Source organism: Salvelinus sp. IW2-2015, linkage group LG12 (genome assembly GCF_002910315.2).
Source record: "Salvelinus sp. IW2-2015 linkage group LG12, ASM291031v2, whole genome shotgun sequence".
NCBI classification, from domain to species: domain Eukaryota; kingdom Metazoa; phylum Chordata; class Actinopteri; order Salmoniformes; family Salmonidae; genus Salvelinus; species Salvelinus sp. IW2-2015.
Window position 1 is genome coordinate 9,847,005 of NC_036852.1, and position 22,640 is coordinate 9,869,644.

At 42.5% G+C, this 22,640-nt stretch overlaps 1 protein-coding gene across 1 annotated transcript in view; it reads right to left on the reverse strand.

Moving 5' to 3' along the window:
- LOC111971019 (ATP-binding cassette sub-family B member 6-like) overlaps positions 1 to 20,896 on the reverse strand; it is a 30,440-nt gene extending 9,544 nt beyond the window's left edge. The window contains exons 1-17 of the mRNA XM_023997817.1: positions 20,704 to 20,896; positions 18,915 to 19,442; positions 16,859 to 17,002; positions 14,815 to 15,004; positions 14,479 to 14,571; positions 12,094 to 12,286; positions 10,274 to 10,395; positions 9,909 to 10,018; positions 9,586 to 9,651; positions 6,821 to 6,946; positions 5,968 to 6,044; positions 5,630 to 5,693; positions 4,931 to 5,016; positions 1,534 to 1,591; positions 1,266 to 1,370; positions 813 to 987; positions 338 to 450 (exon numbers count right to left, since the gene is read on the reverse strand). Coding sequence (XP_023853585.1) covers positions 338 to 450; positions 813 to 987; positions 1,266 to 1,370; positions 1,534 to 1,591; positions 4,931 to 5,016; positions 5,630 to 5,693; positions 5,968 to 6,044; positions 6,821 to 6,946; positions 9,586 to 9,651; positions 9,909 to 10,018; positions 10,274 to 10,395; positions 12,094 to 12,286; positions 14,479 to 14,571; positions 14,815 to 15,004; positions 16,859 to 17,002; positions 18,915 to 19,430 — 2,238 coding nt within the window. The 5' untranslated portion in view covers positions 19,431 to 19,442; positions 20,704 to 20,896. The remainder of the gene's footprint in view (positions 1 to 337; positions 451 to 812; positions 988 to 1,265; positions 1,371 to 1,533; positions 1,592 to 4,930; positions 5,017 to 5,629; positions 5,694 to 5,967; positions 6,045 to 6,820; positions 6,947 to 9,585; positions 9,652 to 9,908; positions 10,019 to 10,273; positions 10,396 to 12,093; positions 12,287 to 14,478; positions 14,572 to 14,814; positions 15,005 to 16,858; positions 17,003 to 18,914; positions 19,443 to 20,703) is intronic.
- Between the last annotated feature and the right edge of the window lie 1,744 nt (positions 20,897 to 22,640).

A 22,640-nucleotide genomic window follows, 5' to 3' on the forward strand; every position in this document is an offset into this window, starting at 1 on the left:
AAAATTCCCATGGAAAATATATGGAAAAATTCCAGAAATTTACCAGAAAGTTTATTACCCTTTGCAACCCTATGTTCACCTATCAATTTGTGTAAGCTCAGCGATAACTTCAAGGAGAGGAGGGAGGAAGTGTGTGTTTTTTAAGTATTTGAACGCTCCGGGGTGAAGTTTCACCTAGGTAAAGATCTAGGACCAGCTTCCCCTCCCCAATCCTAAACTTACAAAAAAATAAGAATAAAATGCAACTGACCCAAGATCATTGTCTCGGGGCATCTTCACCCTATACCTATTTGAACAGGGTCATTGAGCCTCCTGTTGGACCTTCCTGAAAGTTTACCTCATCCAGCAGGATGATCTGAGGGGCCTTGAGGATGGTGCGGGCAATAGCCACCCTCTGCTTCTCCCCCCCGCTCAGTTTCAGACCCCTCTCGCCCACCTGGGTGTCGTATCCTGGGTAGGGGGACAGACAGAGACAACACAGACACAAACGTCACTCACCTCATACAGTAACAATGCACCTGGCAGCTACTGTGTGAACTCTGTCAAACTGTCAAAATGCTTCGGCAAATGTGGTTGGTAAATACAAAACACCTATACAAACCCTTAAAACAACAATATTGAAACCCATAAGCCACTTTCAGGTTAACTACAAACATAAATATAATGACAACATACAGCTCTGGTTTCCAGGCACAGAATAAGCCTAGTCCTGGACTCAACAGAGAATCTCCATTGAAATCGTTTTTTAGTCTTGGACAAGGCTTAAATCGGTGTCCGGGAAACCATCAAAAGAGACCGTGGTATTTCCGTACCTTCTGGGAACGTCTGGATCTTCTCGTGAATGTCCGCGGCGATAGCCGCCTCCTCCACTTCGTGGTCGCTGGCAGAGATGCGTCCGTAGCGGATATTGTTGCGGATGTTATCGTTGAAGAGGACCGTGTCCTGGGGCACCACGCCGATGTGGGCACGCAGAGACACCTGCTTCACCTGCACCCAGATATCAAGAGACTCAGAATACACTATATTAATACAAGGTCACGTTCATTAGGTCACGCAATGAAAAAACATTTTCAAACATCCAGATAATAATAGTTTTTTCTTAATTTGGTGCCTAATGAACACGACCCAGGTGAATCATATTAACAATACTGTATAACTGAAATAGTACACCACCAATTTGTAACAAACCTAATGTTATATACAGCATGTGCTAACAAGACAGTTTGTCTGGGAACTATTTTCTTGCAACTGGGCAAATTACTCACCTTAGAGATGTCCTGGCCATCGATGCGGATGCATCCTCCCTGGACGTCATAGAAACGGAAGAGCAGGCGAAGGATGGTGCTCTTACCACACCCTGACTGGCCAACCTAGGGATGTCAACAAACACACAAACTGTTGAGAAGCAAAGAAACATCTGTACTACACATGGTCCAGACACAAACCATCACATGACTGATAGAGAGAAATCAAACACTGCTCAAGGGTGCGTAATATCTGGGTAATGCTCGGAAGCTTGGAATCTAATCTTACCAATGCAACAGTCTGACCTGGCTGCACAGTAAATGATACATCCTTAAGGATCTCCTTCCTTTAAAAAAACACACAGAAGCACAATATATATATTTAATCAAATCAAATGTTATTTGTCACATGCTTACTTACAAGCCCTTAACACTTATTTTTCTTAAAACTGCACTGTTGGTTAAGTAAAAAAATAGATAAGTAAAAAATAAAAGTAACAAATAATTAAACAGCAGCAGTAAAATAACAATAGCGAGGCTATATAAAAGGGGTACTGGTACAGAGTCAATGTGCGGGGACACCGGTTATTTGAGGTAATATGTACATGTAGGTAGAATTAAATAGATGGCTGGAGCCTTCCTCTGACACCGCCTGGTATAGAGGTCCGATATGTACTGGGTCGTACGCACTACCTTCTGTAGCGCCTTGCGGTTGGAGGCCGAGCAGTTGCCATACCAGGCGGTGATGCAACCAGTCAGGATGCTCTCCATGGTGCAGCTGTAGAACTTTGAGGATCTGAGGACCCATGCCAAATCTTTTCAGTCTCCTGAGGGGGAATAGGCTTTGTCATGCCCTCTTCACAACTGTCTTGGTGTGTTTGGACCATGATAGTTTGTTGGTGATGTGAACACCAAGGAACTTGAAGCTCTCAACCTGCTCCACTACAGCCCCGTCGATGAGAATGGGGGCGTGCTCAGTCCTCCTTTTCCTGTAGTCCACAATCATCTCCTTTTGTCTTGAACACGATGAGGGAGAGGTTGTTGTCCTGACACCACACAGCCAGGTCTCTGACCTCCTCCCTATAGGCTGTCTCATTGTTATCGGTGATCAAGCCTACCACTGTTGTGTCATTGGCAAACTTAATGACGGTGTTGAAGTCGTGCCTGGCCATGCAGTCATGAGTGAACAGGGAGTACAGGAGGGGACTGAGCACGAACCCTTAAGGGGACCCCGTATTGAGGATCCGTGTGGCGGATGTGTTGTTACCTACCCTTACCACCTGGGGCAGCCCGTCAGGAAGTCCAGGATCCAGTTGCAGAGGGAGGTGTTTAGTCCCAGGGTCCTTAGCTTAGTGATGAGCTTTGAGGGCACTATGGTGTTGAACGCTGAGCTGTAGTCAATGAATAGCATTCTCACATAGGTGTTCCTTTTGTCCAGGTGGGAAGTGTGGAGTGCAATAGAGATTGCATCATCTGTGGATCTGTTTGGGCGGTATGCAAATTGGAGTGGGTCTAGAGTTTCTGGGATAATGGTGTTGATGTGAGCCATTACCAACCTTTCAAAGCACTTCATGGCTACGGACGTGAGTGCTACGGGTTGGTAGTCATTTAGGCAGGTTACCTTAGTGTTCTTGGGCACAGGCACTATGGTGGTCTGCTTGAAACATGTTGGTATTACAGACTCAGTCAGGGACAGGTCGAAAATGTCAGTGAAGACACTAGCCAGTTGGTCAGCCATGCTTGGAGTACACGTCCTGGTAATCTGTTTTGGCCCTGCGGCCTTGTGAATGTTGACCTCTTTAAAGGTCTTACTCACATTGGCTACGGAGAGCGTGATCACAGTCGTCCGGAACAGCTGATGCGCTCATGCTTGTTTCAGTTTTACTTGCCTCGAAGCGAGCATAGAAGTTATTTAGCTCGTCTGGTAGGCTTGTGTCACTGGGCAGCTCGTGGCTGTGCTCCCCTTTGTAGTCTGTAATAGTTTGCAAGCCCTGCCACATCCAACGAGCGTCGTAACCAGCGTACGATTCAATCTTAGTCCTGTATTGACGCTTTGCCTGTTTGATGGTTCGTCGGAGGGCATAACTGGATTTCTTATAAGGCAACAATAGCTTCCGGGTTAGAGTCCCGCTCCTTGAAAGCGGCAGCTCTACCCTTTAGATGTAATCCATGGCTTCTGGTTGAGGTATGTACGTACAGTCACTGTGGGGACGACATCATCAATGCACTTATTGATGAAGCCAGTGACTGATGTGGTATATTCCTCAATGCCATCGGAAGAATCCCGTAACATATTCCAGTCTGTGCTAGCAAAACAGTCCTGTAGCTTAGCATCTGCTTCATCTGACCACTTTTTATTGACCGAGTCACTGGTGCTTTAGTTTATGCTTGTCAGCAGGAATCAGGAGGATATAATTATGGTCAGATTTGCAAAATGGAGGGCGAGGGAGAGCTTTGTACGCGTCTCTGTGTGTGGAGTAAAGGTGATCAGAGGGAAAAACCCTCTGGTTGCACATTTAACATGCTGGTAGAAATGAGGTAAAACGGATTTAAGTAAGTCCCCGGCCACTAGGAGCGCCACCTCTGGATGAGTATTTTCCTGTTTGCTTATGGCCTTATACAGCTCGTTGAGTGCGGTCTTGGTGCCAGCATCGGTTTGTGGTGGTAAATAGACATTAAGAAAATATAGATAAACTCTCTTGGTAAATAATGTGGTCAACAGCTTATCATGAGATACTCTACCTCAGGAGAGCCAAACCTTGAGACTTCCTTAGATTTCATGCACCAGCTGTTGTTTAAAAATATACATAGACCGCCACCCCTTGTCTTACCAGAGGCGGCTGATCTATTCTGCCGAAAAAGCGTAAAACCCGCCAGCTGTATGTTATTCATGTCATCGTTCAGCCATGACTCCGGGAAACATAAGATATTACAGTTTTATTTTTTTTCTCCCCTTTTTCTCCCCAATTTCGCAGTATCCAATTGTTACTGTCTTGTCTCATCGCTACAACTCCCGTACGGACTCGGAAGAGACGAAGGTCGAGAGCCATGCTTCCTCCTAAACACAACCCAACCAAGCCGCATTGCTTCTTAACACAGTGCGCATCCAACCCGGAAGCTGGCCGCATCTATGTGTCGGAGGAAACACCGTACACCTAGCGACCTGGTCAGCGCGCGCTGTGCCTGGCCCGCCACATGTGTCGCTAGTGCGCGATGAGACAAGGATATCCCTACCGGCCAAACCCTCCCTAACCCGGACGACGCTAGGCCAATTGTGCGTCGCCCCATGGTCCTCCCGGTCGTGGCCGGATGCAAAAGGGCCTGGGCTCGAACCCAGAGTCTCTGGTGGCACAGCTAGCACTGCGATGCAGTGCCTTAGACCACTGCGCCACCCGGGAGGCCGATATTACAGTTTTTAATGTCCCATTGGTACGTGCTCGTAGTTTGTCTATTTTATTATCCAATGATTGATTGTTGGCTAATAGGGCCGATTGTAAAGGTAGATTACCCACTCGCCGTCGGATCCTTACAAGGCACCCAGACCTACGTCCCCGTTCAAAGGAGAACGCTGGTACTATCACAACTATGATTATTCATCAAACTGTTTCTGAATCAGTCTCTGTGTATAGCCTACACATCAGTCCAAACGAGACCTGAATATACATTTTTTAAATCTTAGGACTTACCCGTCAGTGTAGTTAAAGTACACATTCTCAAACTCCACTTTTCCCAGTTTATAGAGAAGGTTCCCTGCGTTCACCGCATCCTTCACCTGAAGAGAAATCAAGATAAAGCACATAAAAAATACATTTCCCATAATGAAATGCAAAGATCAGATTCTGATCTCGATTGGTTTTGCTTGCCTCCTGCCTCCTCTCTTCTATCCTCGCCTCATTTGAAAAACGTTGAAAGTAATCAAAGAGGTGGCGAGGAGAAGGAACATGGAAACAAATAAGCTTTTCATGAAATGAGACTCTCTTTCTCCACTCACGCATCATCAGGAAAATGATGCGTACAGAAAAATAAATGTGTAAAGTGATAAAAAACTAAATATTATAGTGGTGCAAGACATTTTATAGATAAAAGGATAAGTAATGTATTGTTTTTAAATGTGTACATGCTTTTCTCCCCCAAGAAAGCAAACTTTAAAGGGATTTTAAAACACTTCCTTGCTACCTGCCACGAAGACACTATTGTACATTCTCTGTCGAAGTAGGTAATCGAGGATGGGAGAAGACTACCTACTTACGAATTGGCACTTCTCGATCACTTATCGGTTTCCGGTCACAGAGGGCGGAGGAGTGGAGGAGAGGACAGGCTTTTCCAATTGAGAATCTCCCATATACACCAAAAAGCTGGTCATTGATAACCAATTTCACAATTACCTCCTCTTCCTCTGTAAAAAGCTTAAACATGCTCTCCATGTCGATAAAGGAGCTCTGGATCATTCTGTGGAGGATGAGGACGTATGTATTATAAAGATAAAGATCACCTGTTGTGCATTATGGGTACTGTAGTACATGCTGCTATAAACAACGCCTTTCATAGATCTGTGTCAATAGTATAGCTTCATTTGCTTGTGTCTTTCTTGATCTAGTAAGACATGTGGAAGCAATATGGTGGAAACCTATCCAGTCCATTTAGCTATAAGTGATAGACATAAAATAAACTAGGGAAGGATGACACAAAGTAGAATTGAAACCCAGCCCATAACACCTCTCACCTGTAGTAGGTTCCAAACCAGTTGAGAGGGGTGTAGAGCTGGATGATGTAGGTGCCGAAGAGGACAAAGTCTCCAACCTGGAGATAGAGTGCATTAGCCTGGTTAAACCAGACTGAACACTTGGCTCACTATTGTTTCACTTCGTTCAGTTTGGTTTAACCAGGCTAAAGTTCACAGCAGCTGACTTGAATGTATACTTCATACACCACATGTATTACTGAGAAAAACATGTAATACCACAACACTGTGTCAAAGGGAAGTTTTTTAGCACATGTTCAAACATGCATGAAAACATACATACAGTAGTCTGTTTTGCATTTGTATTGATTGCTTTTGTCGGCTAGGCAAGTTACAAATAATTTCCTAATTAGAGTACAATAACGCTTTCTAATCTAATGTAGGACAGAGTCGAAAACAACATAGCCCTAGCATAGAGGAGAGAAAAGTGGATGAGTGGAGAGAGTTTGAGGTGGGTCAACAGGGCTTTTCACACTTCTGAGCCAAACCAAGCTGCACTGGTCAGGTTACACATCCAGACATTTACCATAGTTGCTGGAACCGTGCCGATAAGGACAATGTGAAAAGAGCCAGGGCAGTTTGTTTTCGGTCGGCTCGATAGTGTGAAAAGGGTAGTAGAATGAGTATCTAGGCCTTTAACGGGGAACTCCAGTATTTCACAACTTCATGTTCAATTGTTTCTCACCCTGAAAGTGGTTATTTAACAAAAACCAAACATGGATTATAGATTACAGTCCTGGCTCATAGATTATTGTCACGGTGAGGAACCATCTAACATTAATTTATAAAATACTCAACTTTCCCTTTAAGCTAGTAAGGGCTCCGAGCTCAGTACCTTAAACTTGCCCTCCTGGACAAAGTAGGCACAGAGCAGTGACCCGGCCAGTAGGCCTGAACCGATGATCAGGTTCTGTGTCTGGTTCAGGAAGGCCAGAGAGGCTTGTGTCTTCCATTCTGAGATCTAGGACGGGAGGGAACAGACAGACAAAGGCCATAAATGCAACATTGCAATCAAAAGAGTTATAGTCTGGTCCCAGATCTGTTTGTGCTGTCTGTTTGCACTGCTGAACAGACCTAGAACCAGGAAAATAGAGATACAAAAGCTAAAGAAATGTCTGCTGGTTGCAGTTCTAAAATCCTAAAACATAATTAATGATGGAAAGCTCTATTTAACTATGCTTCTGAGGTGGTCAAACACATTTCATATTTATCCTGCTACTGGTCACTGTTACGCCTGTTTACATGTATATATTATCATTAGTATTTGTCCATAACTATTTAAATATTTCTGCTACCAGTCACTTTTTAGCCCTGTTTACACGTAATATAGCTTTTTTGTTGTGTTACAGCCTGAATTTAAAATGGATTAAATTTCGATTTTTTTTGTCACTGACCTACACACACACCACTCAGGGATTTCACCATGAGGCCAATGGTGACTTTAAAACAGTTACATGGCTATGATAGAAGAAAGCTGAGGATGGACAACATTGCAGTTACTCCACAATACTAACCTAATTGACAGAGTGAAAAGAAGGAAGCCTGTACAGAATACAATACCCCATAATGTGGAATAAAATTTTTACAATTTAAAAAAATGATTTAAAAATGAATAGTTGAAATTACTTGCATTCAAAAAGAATTTAACCCCTTTGTAATGGCAAGTCTAAATAAGTTAAGGAGTAAAAATGTGCTTCAAAAGTCACATTAGTTGCGCGGACCCTCTATGTGTGCAATAAGTGTTTAACGTGATTTTTGAACGACTACCTCATCTCTGTACCCCACACATACAGATCATTTTAAGGTCCCTCAGTCAAGCAGTGAACTTCAAACACAGATTCAACCACAATGACCAGGGAGATTGATAGATAAAAAAAAAAAAAAACGCAAACATTGAATATCCCTTTGAGCATGGTGAGCTACACTTTGGATGGTGTATCAATACACCAAGTCACTAAAAAAAATACAGGCATCCTTCCTAACTCAGTTGCCGGAGAGGAAGGAAACCACTCAGGGATTTCACCATGAGGCCAATGGTGACTTTAAAACAGTTACATGGCTATGATAGAAGAAAGCTGAGGATGGACAACATTGCAGTTACTCCACAATACTAACCTAATTGACAGAGTGAAAAGAAGGAAGCCTGTACAGAATACAAATATTCCAAAACATGCATCCTGTTTCCAACAAGGCACTAAAGTAATAATGCAAGAAATGTTATCAAAGCAATTAACTTAGTACTGTAACTCTCCATATTTTCAAGCATAGTGGTGGCTGCATCATGTTATGGGTATGCTTGTAATCATTAAGGACTGGGGATTTTTTCTGTTTTTTTTTTTTTACAGAATGGAACTAAGCACAGGCAAAATCATTGAGGAAAACCTGGTTAAGTCTGATTTCCACCAGACACTGGGGAGATGAATTCATCTTTCAGCAGGACAATAACCTAAAACACAAAGTCAAATCTACACTGAAGTTGCTTACCAAGAATACAGTACATGTTCCTGAGTGGCTGAGTTACAGTTTTGACTTAAATCTACTTTAAAATCTAAGGCAAGACCTGAAAATGGTTGTCTAGCAATGATCAACAACCAATTTGACTGAGCTAAAATAATTTTTATAAGAATAAAAATGAGCAAATGTTGCACAATCCAGGTGTGGAAAGTTCTTAGAGACCTACCCAGAAAGACTCTCAGCTGTAATCACTGCCAAAAGTGCTCCTACAAAGTATTGACTCCTGAGTGTAAATATTTACATAAATGTTATATTTCTGTATTTCACTTTAAATACATTTGCAAAAATGTCTCAAGACACATGTTCACTCATTATGGGGTATTGTGTGTAGATGGGTGAGAAAAATATATTTAATCCATTTTGAATTCAGACTGTTAAAACAAGATGTGGAATAAGTCAAGGGGTATGAATACTTTCTGAAGGCATCCCCCTGTCACACTTACTGACACTCTTGCACACCCACCCACCCACATGCTTCTGCCATCCTGTTAACTATTATTATTATTATTTATCCTGCTACCAGTAACTTCCTCCTAATCCCTGCCTAGATGTGAATATCTACCTCATATACTCCAGTATCCCTGAACATTGTAAATGTACTCTGTATACAGATTCCGCTCTTATATCTTGTGTTATTATAAAACATTTTCTTATTTGAGCTACAAACTATTAAAAGCTATACAGTATAGGAAAAGCTGAGACTCCCACGAACACTCACAGGCCACACAAGTCGTTAGAAGGTAAGGGGTTCTTCTACATAGAAGATCATAGGAAATCCCAGGACAAAGTGTCTACAATACTGTAATAAGCTTACATAGTTGCTGTCACAAACCCCACACAGTTGTCACTGACTAGTTGGATATTCATTTCCCAATTAACAATTTCTGTAACTTACAGCATTCATATAAATTCATTTTTATCAGGTTTTTGCTTCGGCTGACCTTATTTTTTTATTATTGACATTTGTCAATAAAACTCATATAAAGTCATATAAATGAAAAAAATTACCAAAGCAAACACTTTGGTATAACTTTACACATATCTATATTTTCAACTCTTCAGTTTTACATCTATAGCCTGGATTACCTGATACTTCACAATAGCGTCCTCAAAACGGTTCACCTCGTAATTCTCTGCGTTGTAGTACTTCACCTGTTAGAAAAACATTACAATCGCAGCCATGAAGCAAATCTGAAGCTGCAAAAATGCAATATGTTTGAGGGAATCTTAATGTGCCACCATGGCAGGTGGGGGTTCTGGATTGTGTCCATTTGGCATCAAACAGACAAACTGGGTGGGACTACCTGGACTTTTTCCGTTCAATAATGTTAAAAAAAAAAATCTGTTACATGCCCTAATGAACACAATCCAACTATTGAGGTCAAAGGTCAATGAGACCATCTCGGTACCGTCTCAAAGTTGAGCAGGGAGTCCACCGCCCTGGTCTTTGCGTTGTTGTCCTGGGTGTTCATGTCTCGCCTGTACTTGGTCCTCCATTCCGTGATGATGATGGTAAGGGCTGAAGAGATATATTGATGGACCATTACAAAATATTACATTGGTATTACCAGACCACAGTCGAATGCATATGTAAAATAATTTAAAGTAGGTATGATTGATTTAGCTTGGAGTTGATTTAATTGACACTTTTGGGACTATTCCATTGGTGCAGGTCAAGTCATTTGAAAGTATTTCACATATTTGACTCAGATCGGATGATTGTTACTTTATAGAAATAACTAAATTAGCACTGGAAAGGAGGCCTTGTACTCACTGAGGTAGAGGAACATACAGACGAATACGATGAGTCCGAACCAGGCGTTGAAGTAGGTGATGAAGTAGATGATGGAGATGACGATATCTGCGATGGTGGGGAAGATGCTGAATACAATATAGCTGTGGAGAGAAAGAGAGGGAGGCCAGGTTTACCTCTGAATTAACACACAGACCGTCCAGAGGTTAGGATGACACTAAAAAACTGAGACATACTACAGGGGGATCAAAGTTGGGTCACATCACACTGGTTGGTAGTGATGGAAGAAATGGAATGTTGACTCAATTTTAAGGTGGATAGGAGAACAGTTTAATCGTTCTTTTTGACAATTGAGTAAACCCCTGAGGAAGCAGTCTCTCTAAGCTTTGAGGATAAAGTAATCACACCAAGATCAAACCAAGATCATGTATGTCCAGTGTTTCCCCTATATTCATGTAGCAGCAGTGAGCCGCCACTGCTAAATTGTTGCCGCGGCTCCCAAAAAAATGTACATTTTTTAATAAAAAATTATAGATATAAATAACAGTGCATTCAGAAAGTATTCATACCCCTTGACTTATTCCACATTTTGATGCGTTACAGCTTGAATTCAAAATGGGTTAAATATGTTTTTTGTTCTCACCCATCTAAAAATGCACACAAAATACCCCATAATGACAAAGTGCCAAAGTTTTTTTGCAAATTTACAGAAAATGAAATACAGAAATCTTATTTACATAAGTATTCACACCCTGAGTCAATACATGTACATGTTAGAATCCCCTGTGGCAGCAATTACATCTGTGAGTCTTTCTGGGTAAGTCTCTAAGAGCTTTGTTCACCTGGATTGTACAATAATTTGCGCATTATTCTTCAAGCCCGAATGATGACAAAACCTACAAATAGGCCACTCAGAAACATTCAATGTCGTCTTGGTAAGCAACTCCAGTTTAGATTTTGGCTTTGTGTTTTAGGTTATTGTCCTGCTGAAAGGGGAATTCATCTCCCAGTGTCTGGTGGAAAGCAGAAAGAACCATGTTTTCCTCTGGGATTTTGCCTGTGCTTAGCGCCATTCCATTTAAAAACATTTTTAACTCCCTAGTCTTTTCCGATTACAAGCATACCCATAACATGATGCAGTGGCACTAGGTGATGTGTTGTCTTGGATTTTCCTCAAACATAACGCTTTGTATTCAGGACATAAAGTAAATTTCTTGCCATTTTTGTTGTTGTTGCAGTTTTACTTTCGTGCTTTACTGCAAACATGCATGTTTTAGAATATTTTTACAATGTACAGGCTTCCTTCATTTCACGGTGAAATCCCTGAGCGGTTTCCTTCCTCTCCGGCAACTGGGTTAGGAAGGACACCTGTATCTTTGTAGTGACTTGGAGTATTAATACAACATCCAAAGTATAATTACTAACTTCACCATGCTCAAAGGGATATTCAATGTCTGCTTTTTAAAATGTTTTTGTTAAGATAATTTTTTCTCCTGAACTTATTTAGGTTTGCCATAACAAAGTCGTTGAATACTTATTGACTCAAGACATTTCAGCTTTTCATTTTTAATTAATTTGTTTTAAAAAAAAGTCAACGAGTGTCAATACTTTCTGAAGGCACTGTACAGTATATACACTGAACAAAAATATGAAAACGCAACATGCAACAATTTAAAAGATTTGACTGAGTTACAGTTCATAAGGAAAATCAGTCACTTGAAATAAATTCAATAGGCCAAGACTGGGAATACAGATATGCATCTGTTGGTCACAAGTACCTTAAAAAAAATGTAGACGCGTGGATCAGAAAACCACGCACAATTTATTATTTGGAGACCCACCTGAGCAGGCTGTTGATGGAGGAGGTGCCGCGGTCAATGCTACGCAGGACGTCCCCGGTGCGTCGGCCCAGGTGCCAGCGCAGAGACAGTGAGTGTAAGTGGCCGAACAGACGCACCTGCACCACCCGGTTGGTGTACTGCTGCACGCGGATCCACAGGAAGGAGCGCAGGTTACTGACAAAGCCGGACGCACCTAGGGAGAGAGTGAGGTTCAGGAAAGAGAAGAAGAGAGAGAGGCGGTGTGGTGGGTAAGAGTGGGGTTGGGAGAAGGAGAGAGGAGATATAGAGAGCGAGGGAACAAAGAGATAACTAAAATAACAGTACTCAAGGAGTCCAAGGAATGAATGGGTGTAGCAGAAAAGACAATATGGAGGTGAAATTCCCACTCACCAGGGCTCTAAATTAATATATATATATATATATAATATATATATATTATATATATATATATACACATACACATATATATACACACACCACCACACACACACACACACACACACACACAACACACACACACACCACACACCCACACACACACACACACACACCACATATATATATATATATCTACACACATATACCCAGAGCGGCAAAAAAAAATATATTTAGTCAGCCACCAATTGTGCAAGTTCTCCCACTTAAAAAGATGAGAGACTTATTTTCCACCATAATTTGCAAATAAATTCATTAAAAATCCTACAATGTGATTTTCTGGATTTTTTACAGGCCTCTCTGAAAATTACAGGCCTCTCTCATCTTTTTAAGTGGGAGAACTTGCACAATTGGTGGCTGACTAAATACTTTTTTGCCCCACTGTATATATATACACACACATATATACATATACAGTGGGGAGAACAAGTATTTGATACACTGCCGATTTTGCAGGTTTTCCTACTTACAAAGCATGTAGAGGTCTGTAATTTTTATCATAGGTACACTTCAACTGTGAGAGACGTAATCTAAAACAAAAATCCAGAAAATCACATTGTATGATTGTTAAGTAATTAATTTGCACATATATATATATACACATACATATATATATATATATACACACACACACACATTTTTTACTGGTTGGTATTTTGTAGCACTGGTGTTCGCAATTTTAAAAAGTTAGGAGCACCACATTAAATTTAGGAGCACCAGGAAATATATATATATTTTAATTGATTGATATATAGCCTATATTAGGCTTTTATGAATTATAGCTACTTTAGTAGCTCATGTTGTGCCTTAGAAACTAATATGTAACACTGCAAATACATTAGTTTATTATAAAAGCTAAAACGTTGATACGTTGAAACGTCATTGAAATTACAGTAATTTGTGGAATATTAGGCTTCTACATTGTGTAAAAGCACAATTTTCCTACTGAGAGACAAGGGTGTAATTGCAGACAGCAATTAGGGGTGTTTTTTTAATATAGGCGTTTCTCGATATCAAGTTACACCCACTGATGCTCGCCATTGGTCCGTGGGCTTTTCTTTCACGTCGGGGATAACAGTTGTTGACAACTGTAGCATTGTAGCCTAACCCTTTTCCTAACCTTCTCCCAACCTGCCACGCTATTTCACCTAACCTGCCACGTTATTTCACCTAACCTGCCACGCTAATTCACCTAACCTGCCACGCTAATTATCCTAACCTGCTATGTAAACAAATCATGTGTTGAGAAACCATCCATCGCATAACACCAGAATTGACCAATGACAGGCACCAATGGATGCTTCCTGATATCAAGGAATGACCACATCAGGAAACGCCCCGAATTAAGGTCTGCAATTACACTATATTGTTTGAGATGCATAAGATAAAACATTTTACACTGTCTCTTTAAAAAGTCAGGTTTGTGATAATGACATGCAAGATCTCTCATTCATTCATTGCTATATTCATTGATCTCCTGAAGAAGAGATCCCTTTTCCTTTCTTTCTGTGCCCCCAAATGTTTGGATATACTGGTCAAGTTACCAGGTTGTTAGCTAGCTAGCCAATGCAGTAACATGACCGAACAAAGTGTCAACAAATGGTTTGCGAGTAGTTTTAGAACGGCCCACAACATGGTTTATGAATGTAAAATGTGGTCCCAGCTATCCGCTATAGGAAGGTAAAATATTGCAGCGGTAATATGGGCCAGATCTTTTGACCTGGTTAGGCTAGAAGCAAGCCGATTTTGCTGTAGTAATGGTGCAACAATGGCGCTAACGAATCCGCTCTCGCTTGTTTCTCTAAGGCACTCGGAAACAACTAAGTCTTATCATTACAACAATTATCTGGGAGATTTTTTCATGCTCGTACAGAGCTCCCAAAACAAAACCTAGTCACAAAGCAAAATATTATTGACCAAATTGGTCGCACTTTAAAGCCCTGCACTCACCTGCCCCTCCACCTTGCAGGAACTTGAGCAAGACGTAGACACACACAGTGGTGGCCAAGGTCTTCCAGCTGCTTCCATCAGTCAGCTCATTCACTGTGACAGAAAGTGGGTTGACAATCCCAGGTCATCTTTTCTGCAGTTTTTCTGGGTAGATTATCATATGTCAGCCTCAATGATATCACAAAATACTTCTGAGAATGTGCAGCGCAGCACCAATAAAGACAACCTGCAACGCAACCAATAAGGCTGTGACAGCAACAAGTAGGAATTTAAAAAGGCATCCAGATAAAAGCTGGATATAGGGGAGATGTTACGAAACGAGGGATGCTCTCTCACCAATGTTCTTGTAGTAGATAGGCACAAAGACATTGATGACCCTCTCCAGACCCAGCAGGCACAGGCAGAGGAGCACCAGGCCCTGTAACAGCATGCTGCCTCTGGGCCACATGTAGGGCACCAGCAGACGCACCTTCTGCCCAAAGTCCTGCCAGGTAGACTGGGATTCCTCTGCCCTATTCAACAGGAGCTGGGGTACAGATAGAGATATTAGGGGGTTATTATGAACTTAATAAATACAGACAGAGACAATAAACAACAACAAAAAGGGTTGTGGCCGGGGACTATAATGCAGGCAAACTTAAATCGGTTTGACCTAATTTTTACCAGCACGTCACCTGTGCAACCAGCAGACTCCTGCTTACAAGCAAAAACTAAAGCAGGAAGTACCAGTGACTCGCTCAATACTGAAGTGGTTAGATGAAGCGGATGCTAAGCTACAGGACTGTTTTGCTAGCACAGACTGGAATATGTTCCGGGATTCATCCAATGGCATTGAGGAATATACCACCTCAGTCATCGGCTTCATCAATAAGTACATAGATGACGTCCCCACAGTGACCGTACGTACATATCCCAACCAGAAGCCATGGAGCTGCTATTTTCAAGGAGCGGGACACTAATTCAGACGCTTATATAAGAAATCCTGATATGCCCTCAGACAAACCATCAAAAAGGCAAAGCATCAATACAGGATTAAGATAGAATCCTACTACACCGGCTTCTTACCCTCATCGGATGTGGCAGGGCTTGCAACCTACTATGGATTACAAAAGGGAAACCCAGCCGTGAGCTGCCCAATGACGCAAGCCTACCATACAGGCTAAATGCCTTTTATGCTCGGTTCGAGGCAAGCAACACTGAAGCATGTATGAGAGCACCAGCTGTTCCGGATGACTGCGTGATCACGCTCTCCGTAGCCGATGTGAGCAAGACCTTTAAACAGGTCAAAATTCTCAAGGCCGCGGCCCCAGACAGATTACCAGGAAGGGAGGAGGTCAGAGACCTGGCAGTGTGGTGCCAGGACAAGGTCAGGGATTTGTGATGGCCACCTTGACTTTGCTGTCCTTAAGCCACAACTTTGGAAGTATGCTTGGGGTCATTGTCCATTTGGAAGACCCATTTGCGACCAAGCTTTAACTTCCTGACTGATGTCTTGAGATGTTGCTTCAATATATCCACATAATTTTCCTGCCTCATGATGCCATCTATTTTGTGAAGTGCACCAGTCCCTCCTGCAGCAAAGTAACCCCACAACATGATGCTGCCACCCCCGTGCTTCACGGTTGGGATGGTGTTCTACGGCTTGCAAACCTCCCCCTTTTTCCTCCAAATACTGTATAACTATGGTCAGTATGGCCAAACAGTTCTATTTTTGTTTCATCAGACCAGAGGACATTTCTCCAAAAAGTACAATCTTTGTCCACATGTAAAGTTGCAAACTGTAGTCTAGCTTTTTTATGGTGGTTTTGGAGCAGTGGCTTCTTTCTTGCTGAGGGGCCTTTCAGGTTATGTCGATATAGGACTTGTTTTACTCTGGATATAGATACTTTTGTACCTGTTTCCTCCAGCATCTTCACAAGGTCTTTTGCTGTTGTTCTGGGATTGATTTGCACTTTTCGCACCAAAGTACGTTCATCTCTAGGAGACAGAACGCGTCTCCTTCCTGAGTGGTATGATGGCTGCGTGGTCCCATGTTGTTTATACTTGTGTACTATTGTTTATACAGATGAACGTGGTACCTTCAGCCGTTTGGAAAACTTCAACTGCACCTGTACATATTACCTCAATTACCTCGACTAACCTGTACCCCCGCACACTGACTCGGCACTGGTACCCCCTGTATATAGCCTTGTTACTGTTATTTTATTTCTTTTTTTTTTTTAATGTAATTTAATTTAGTAAATATTTTCTTAACTCCATTTTCGTAAAAACTGCATTGTTGGTTAAGGGCTTGTAAGTAAGCATTTCACGGTAAGGTCTATCTATACCTGTTGTATTCGGCGCATGTGACAAATAACATTTGATTTGATTACTAGATTACCTGGCCAGTGCCGCCCTCCACGTCACGTTCGTCCTCGTTGATCAGGAGCATGTACGGTCTCCGTGGTAATCCCGGGGCCTTCAGGCCCAGGAAGAAGAGTGTGCCCGTGCCGACATAGCGCATCAACCACAGAGAAAATTCCACCTGAGGTAATGAATGAAAAATGCTAAGTCATGACTGAACCTTTAAAGGGGCAATCTGCGGCTTTGACCTGGAGAAATGGAACCACTCAAATACATAGACAGAGCTACGGATGCAAGGACTGACCATCCATGGTATCAAAATGACAGTTTTAACCATCTTTTAAGGTTATACACTGTTTGTTTACATTTACAATGTTTCGAAACATTAAAAGTAAAACAAGCTCATATGTTGGGTTCTCATGGGGTGTGACAGTTGAACTATGCTCATGAGGCATATATAACTTATAATCTTCGAGACTCAATGGGTATATATCATTAGTCCAAAAATGGATGTAGCAATTGTAGATTGACTCTTTAAAGGAATCTTGCACTCATAAACTATATTTTAGTGTGTTGTCCATTGATAATTCAATCCCAATGGGACTGTTAATACAATCCCAAAATGGTGCATGTCAGCCGTCAAAAAAAATAAAATAAATGGGAGTGTAGTATTTCTTTAAATAAGTGCTCACTGACAAGCTGCATAAAACACAGAAAAAAACATATTTCAATAATCCATTCAACACATACCATTTACATTTTAGTCATTTAGCAGACGCTCTTATCCAGAGCGATTTACAGGAACAATTATGGTTAAGTGCATTGCTCAAGGGCACATCGGCAGATTTGTCACCTAGTCTGCTCTGGGATTCGAACCAGCGACCTTTCGGTTACTGGCCCAACGCTGTTAAACGTTAGGCTACCTGCTGCCCCAACTTCAATGTGAGGCCGAGGTTATCATTCAAAAGTCATTTACTCAGGAGTTGTTGGATTACATTCAAGATTAGAGAAGAGGTGAGTCAGTGGTTACAGTCAGACTGACTATACAAAGTAAACTACTGTACACGTTATGACACAAAGTAAACAGTGGACTGTGTCATATACTTTGTGGTATAACAACCTATTGGAAGAACTAAGATGGTGAAAGCTTGGTAAAAAACTAATGAAGATGTGTTCAACTAAAGCATTCTGAATGCAACTGGGAGACATATCAGTAGCTGAGTGGGAAAACCAATGACAGACACAGGGAGGGACTAAGAAAAGGCGTGATCTGATTGGTTACAAAATGTATATTTGGGGGCGTGGCCAGAGGGAGAGGGAGTAGAATGGCAAGATGGGGCAATGACTCAGCACTTCTAGAGTTCCTCATAGCTGACTAATCATAATGGTTCCACCCCCTTCCACTGCTGTGTCATAGTTGGAATGCCAGTTTCTATTTTAGCAGTCTTCTTGTGAGAAAATGCTTTGTAATATATATATATATATATTTTTACCATCACAACAGTCATTACGAAATGGGATTCACGAAACATAAGAAACATTAAACCTAGCCTATGTGTCTAATTTACGCAGATACAGTATCACACCCTATGGGTAGACTAACTTACTTTTTAGAAAGCCCACTATTACACTAGTATAATGGAGTGTTAAAACTCAATGTTAAGTTTAATACTAATAGCCAGTAACATTATATGCCAACGTTTTAACAACCTCTATGAAACTAGGGAGTGAGATGGCAGTTTATCCTCACTGAGGGTTGAGCTGTGGGGTTAATTCAAAGAGGTGAAACGATTGAACGATGCAGACAGAAATGCAAGGAACAGATCTAACACCATGTCCAACTTAACCTGACAGTTAAACATGTTCATTCTACACAAATACATTTCTATCGGAAGGTCCTCTAACGCTACACCCTCCTGAACAGACCCCAGTGCCATGTTCAGTAGGCAAGGTTTTGAAACATTCAGATAGAAATACATTATGTAGAACAGACGTGTCTCTTTGAGTGATATGTAGAGGGAGGAGTCACGTCAGCTCTATTGGGGACATTCTATAATGTTAAACCCTCAACAATACCGCTGGTCCTCTCTCACCTGCTGCTGTGTGTTCTCCAGGCGCCACCACCAGTAGGGGCTGGCCCAGGAGACGAAGGCCAGGTTCTCCGCTGAAAATGCCACAGCCCAGAAGAGCAGCAGCACCGTGCTGTGGCCACGAGTCCGGTCCCTCACCAGCACCCTCTTCCTCTCCAGCCTTAGCAGGGCCACGGCCCAGGCCCAGCCCAGCATGGACAGGAGGCCGTACAGCACCACGTAGCCAGGGAGCTCCCCTCCTCCGGCCGCCCTCCAAACCAGCCCCCCCAGGAACTGCAGCAGGAGGATCAGGGAGACTGCCAGTTGGAGGCCATAGAGGCGCGAGCGCGGAACGAACTTGGGCTCCATCTCGGTGCCGTGGCGGCGGTAGCAGACGCAGTGGAAGGTGCCGAAGAAGGAGGAGAGGGTAAGCAGGACGGTGGGCACCAGGGTGAAGTAGAAGCAGGGCGAGATGCCGCCCTCCAGCCAGGCTTCAGAGATGGAAGCGCTGGCTTCACAGTAGCTTTGCACTACTACCATGGTGGCTGGGAGCTGGGGAGACAGGGAAGGGTAAGAGAGTATTCACTATAACAGACATATTACCACCACATTAAGCCTACACATAGGGCTCAATATCATAAACCTGGTCCGCATGTATGTTAAGAGATTTGAAAAAGGCAGGACAGGCAAAGGAAATCATACAGTTGATTGCATGAAATTCGTTTTCAAAAATACATTCTCTGCAGTATTTTCACCGGATCCTATTTGTATCCTACTCTAAACTGCTATTCATGATGAAATTGAACTAGTCTAACTTCTTCCATTCATGACTTCAGATCGCTGCTGGTGGAGTTAAGTTAGTCAACACAATGAACACCTGTTCATTATTTTGCAGAACAAACATGCTATACCCTACGTAATGTATCAGGGTTAAGAGCAGATTGAATCTCCATGAAGCGTGTGTGTTGTACTTTGAAGTAAAACACAGCAAGCATCTCTTCCTAGTGTATAATCATTCCACAGACCTAATAGGCCTAAGAGATCCAGGCCAACCCTGCTATATCGGGCTGTGAACTTTACAATATGGTTAGTGCTTCAGTCATGGCTCCTAAAAGCACCCCAGCCAGTCATCTGGAGTGGGCGGTGGACTAATTCTGATTCAGTCAAGGCACTTAACACATCACATTTCATCAACTGATATTCATTCAAAATATCATAATAGAATTAGGTTACAGTGGTATGCCGACAGATGGCTAATGTACAATGGAGTAGTTTGATATGTCGTAACGAAGCCCTCACAAGCTCCAGTTCAGAAAGGTCAGAGTGCATATTGTAATTTCAGCTAATGAAATGATTCATTTGGATGTATATAACGTATCGTAATGAAAGAACTGTACCTTATCATAACCCGCCCAAAACTATTAACCCCTATTACTCCATTGTTTATGTTTTTGTTGTCATATGACATTGAACTTTCTAAACAAATGTTTCAGATGTTGATCTCCTGGAATCATTTCTTGAGCACTACAGATATTATCATGGACATCAAGATGCATTTGCTCCAGTGGCATTGTTTAGCGTGTTTTTCTTGGTGGCCCGCTCTTTGACAGACAGAGCATATTTAAACAATGGGACAACAAAAACAGAGCGTCAGAATAACCTTAGCAGTAGAGTTTTTCTCTAACTACCATTTGTGAGACTTGCCTAGTTAAATCAAAAAAATACATTTGTGGCGTTATCTGTCTGACCTATCAAGATAGCTAGCTATCTACATTAGCAAGCTTAGATCTGTTGCTTTTAATACAACACTCACATTCTCAAGATAAGCTGGTGCTGGAAAGCAATTTAGTGAATTGAAGCTCCCAACAAATATCCCGTTTTACGCAAAGAGATTTTACAAGTCAAAAATAACAATAATGGTCATCTTTTTGTATCCACTTGTAAATTGTCTTTATTCTTCTTGCGGCATGCATGGAGCGACGTATTCCATGACTCAGCAATCGACATTTTCTTACAAAACACTACTGCCTGAACCGCGTCCTAGCGCCCCCTGGCTCACACGCATGTTCAAATATAATGTTACGCAATCTCATATATGGCCAGTAGATGACAGTATATACAAAGACATCATACCTCACACAAAAATGCCATCTGAACGCTGTGTCTCATCATAGCCTACAGACAGGAATAGGCCAACAGTATGCAGTCAGTCAATATACGAATATCTTAGCTACAGAAAAATAAGATGAATAAGAAAATACGTTTGATAATTCCTATCAAAAGGAGTAGAATTTTCGATGCATTACAAATCAAATTGTATTTGTCACATGCATTGTAAACAACAGGTGCAGAAAAACAGTGAAATGTTTACTTATGCCCCTCCCAACAATTAATTGAGAAAGAAATAGAGAAATAATAGAAAAGTAATAGCATGTAATAATAAAAGTAATAATAAATAGACAATTAGTAGAGATAACTTCGCTATATACGGTCGTGGCCAAAAGTTTTGAGAATGACACAAATATAAATGTTCTGCTGCTGCTGCTGCTAAGTCTGCTGCCTCAGTTTGTATGATGGCAATTTGCATATACTCCAGAATGTTATAAAGAGTGATCAGATGAATTGCAATTAATTGCAAAGTTCCTCTTTGCCTTGCCAATGAACTGAATTGGTGGAAGAGTGGGGCAACACTCTGCTCGGTCCTGTCCAGAATGCACCTATTATCCCATCCTCCCGAGTCGTGGCGCCTGTGGTCTGGGACATAGATGTGAACATTCGCCAGGCTCAGGAGAGGGAGTCCACACCCACTAACTGTCCTCCCGAGCGCCTCCAAGTTCCCACAGGGATAAGGGACCGGCTGCTGACCTGGGCACACACAGCTGTCGTAGCTGGACATCCAGGTATTTCTCGCACTACCCAATCCATCTCTGAGAAGTACTGGTGGCCCACCTTGGCGCAGGACGTCACTCATTACGTCAACTCCTGTTCCGTATGTGCCCAAACCAAATCCCCCCCGGAAGGCTCCAGCATGGAAACTCCTTCCCCTTCCCGTGCCTCAGCATCCCTGGTCCCATCTATCCATTGACTTTGTTACTGATCTCCCCTCTGACGGTTTCACCACCATTTTGGTGGTTGTGGATAGATTTTCTAAATCCTGTCGTTTAATCCCTCTTTCTGGTCTCCCTACTGCACTCCAGGTTGCTGAGGCACTATTCCAGCAGGTCTTCAGGCATTATGGCCTTCCGGAGGACATCGTCTCCGACCGTGGCCCCAATTCACATCACGTGTATGGAGAGCCTTCATGGAGAAGCTCGGGTTCACGGCCAGCATCACTTCCAGGTATAGACCTCAGTCCAACGGGCAGGTGGAGAAGATGTACCAAGAGCTGGGGAGGTTCCTGATGAGTCACTGTTAGGACCGGCAGGGAGAGTGGGCTCGATTCCTTTCGGCGGAGTACGCCCAGAACTCGCTACGTCAGTCCCCCCCTGGGTTGATCCCCTTCCAGTGTGTTCTGGGTTTTCAGCCGTCCCTGGCTCCGTGGACCCTGGGCCAGACCGAAGCTCCTGGGGTTGATGAGTGGTTCAGGTGCGCAAAAGAAATGTGGAGCGATGCTCACGTGAGACTCCAGCGCGCTGTCCACCATCAAAAGGAGCTGGCAGACCGGCACCACAGTGAGTCCCCTGTGTACCACCCTACGGATCGTGTCTGGCTTTCTACCAAGAACCTCCCACTCCGCCTGCCCTGTAAGAA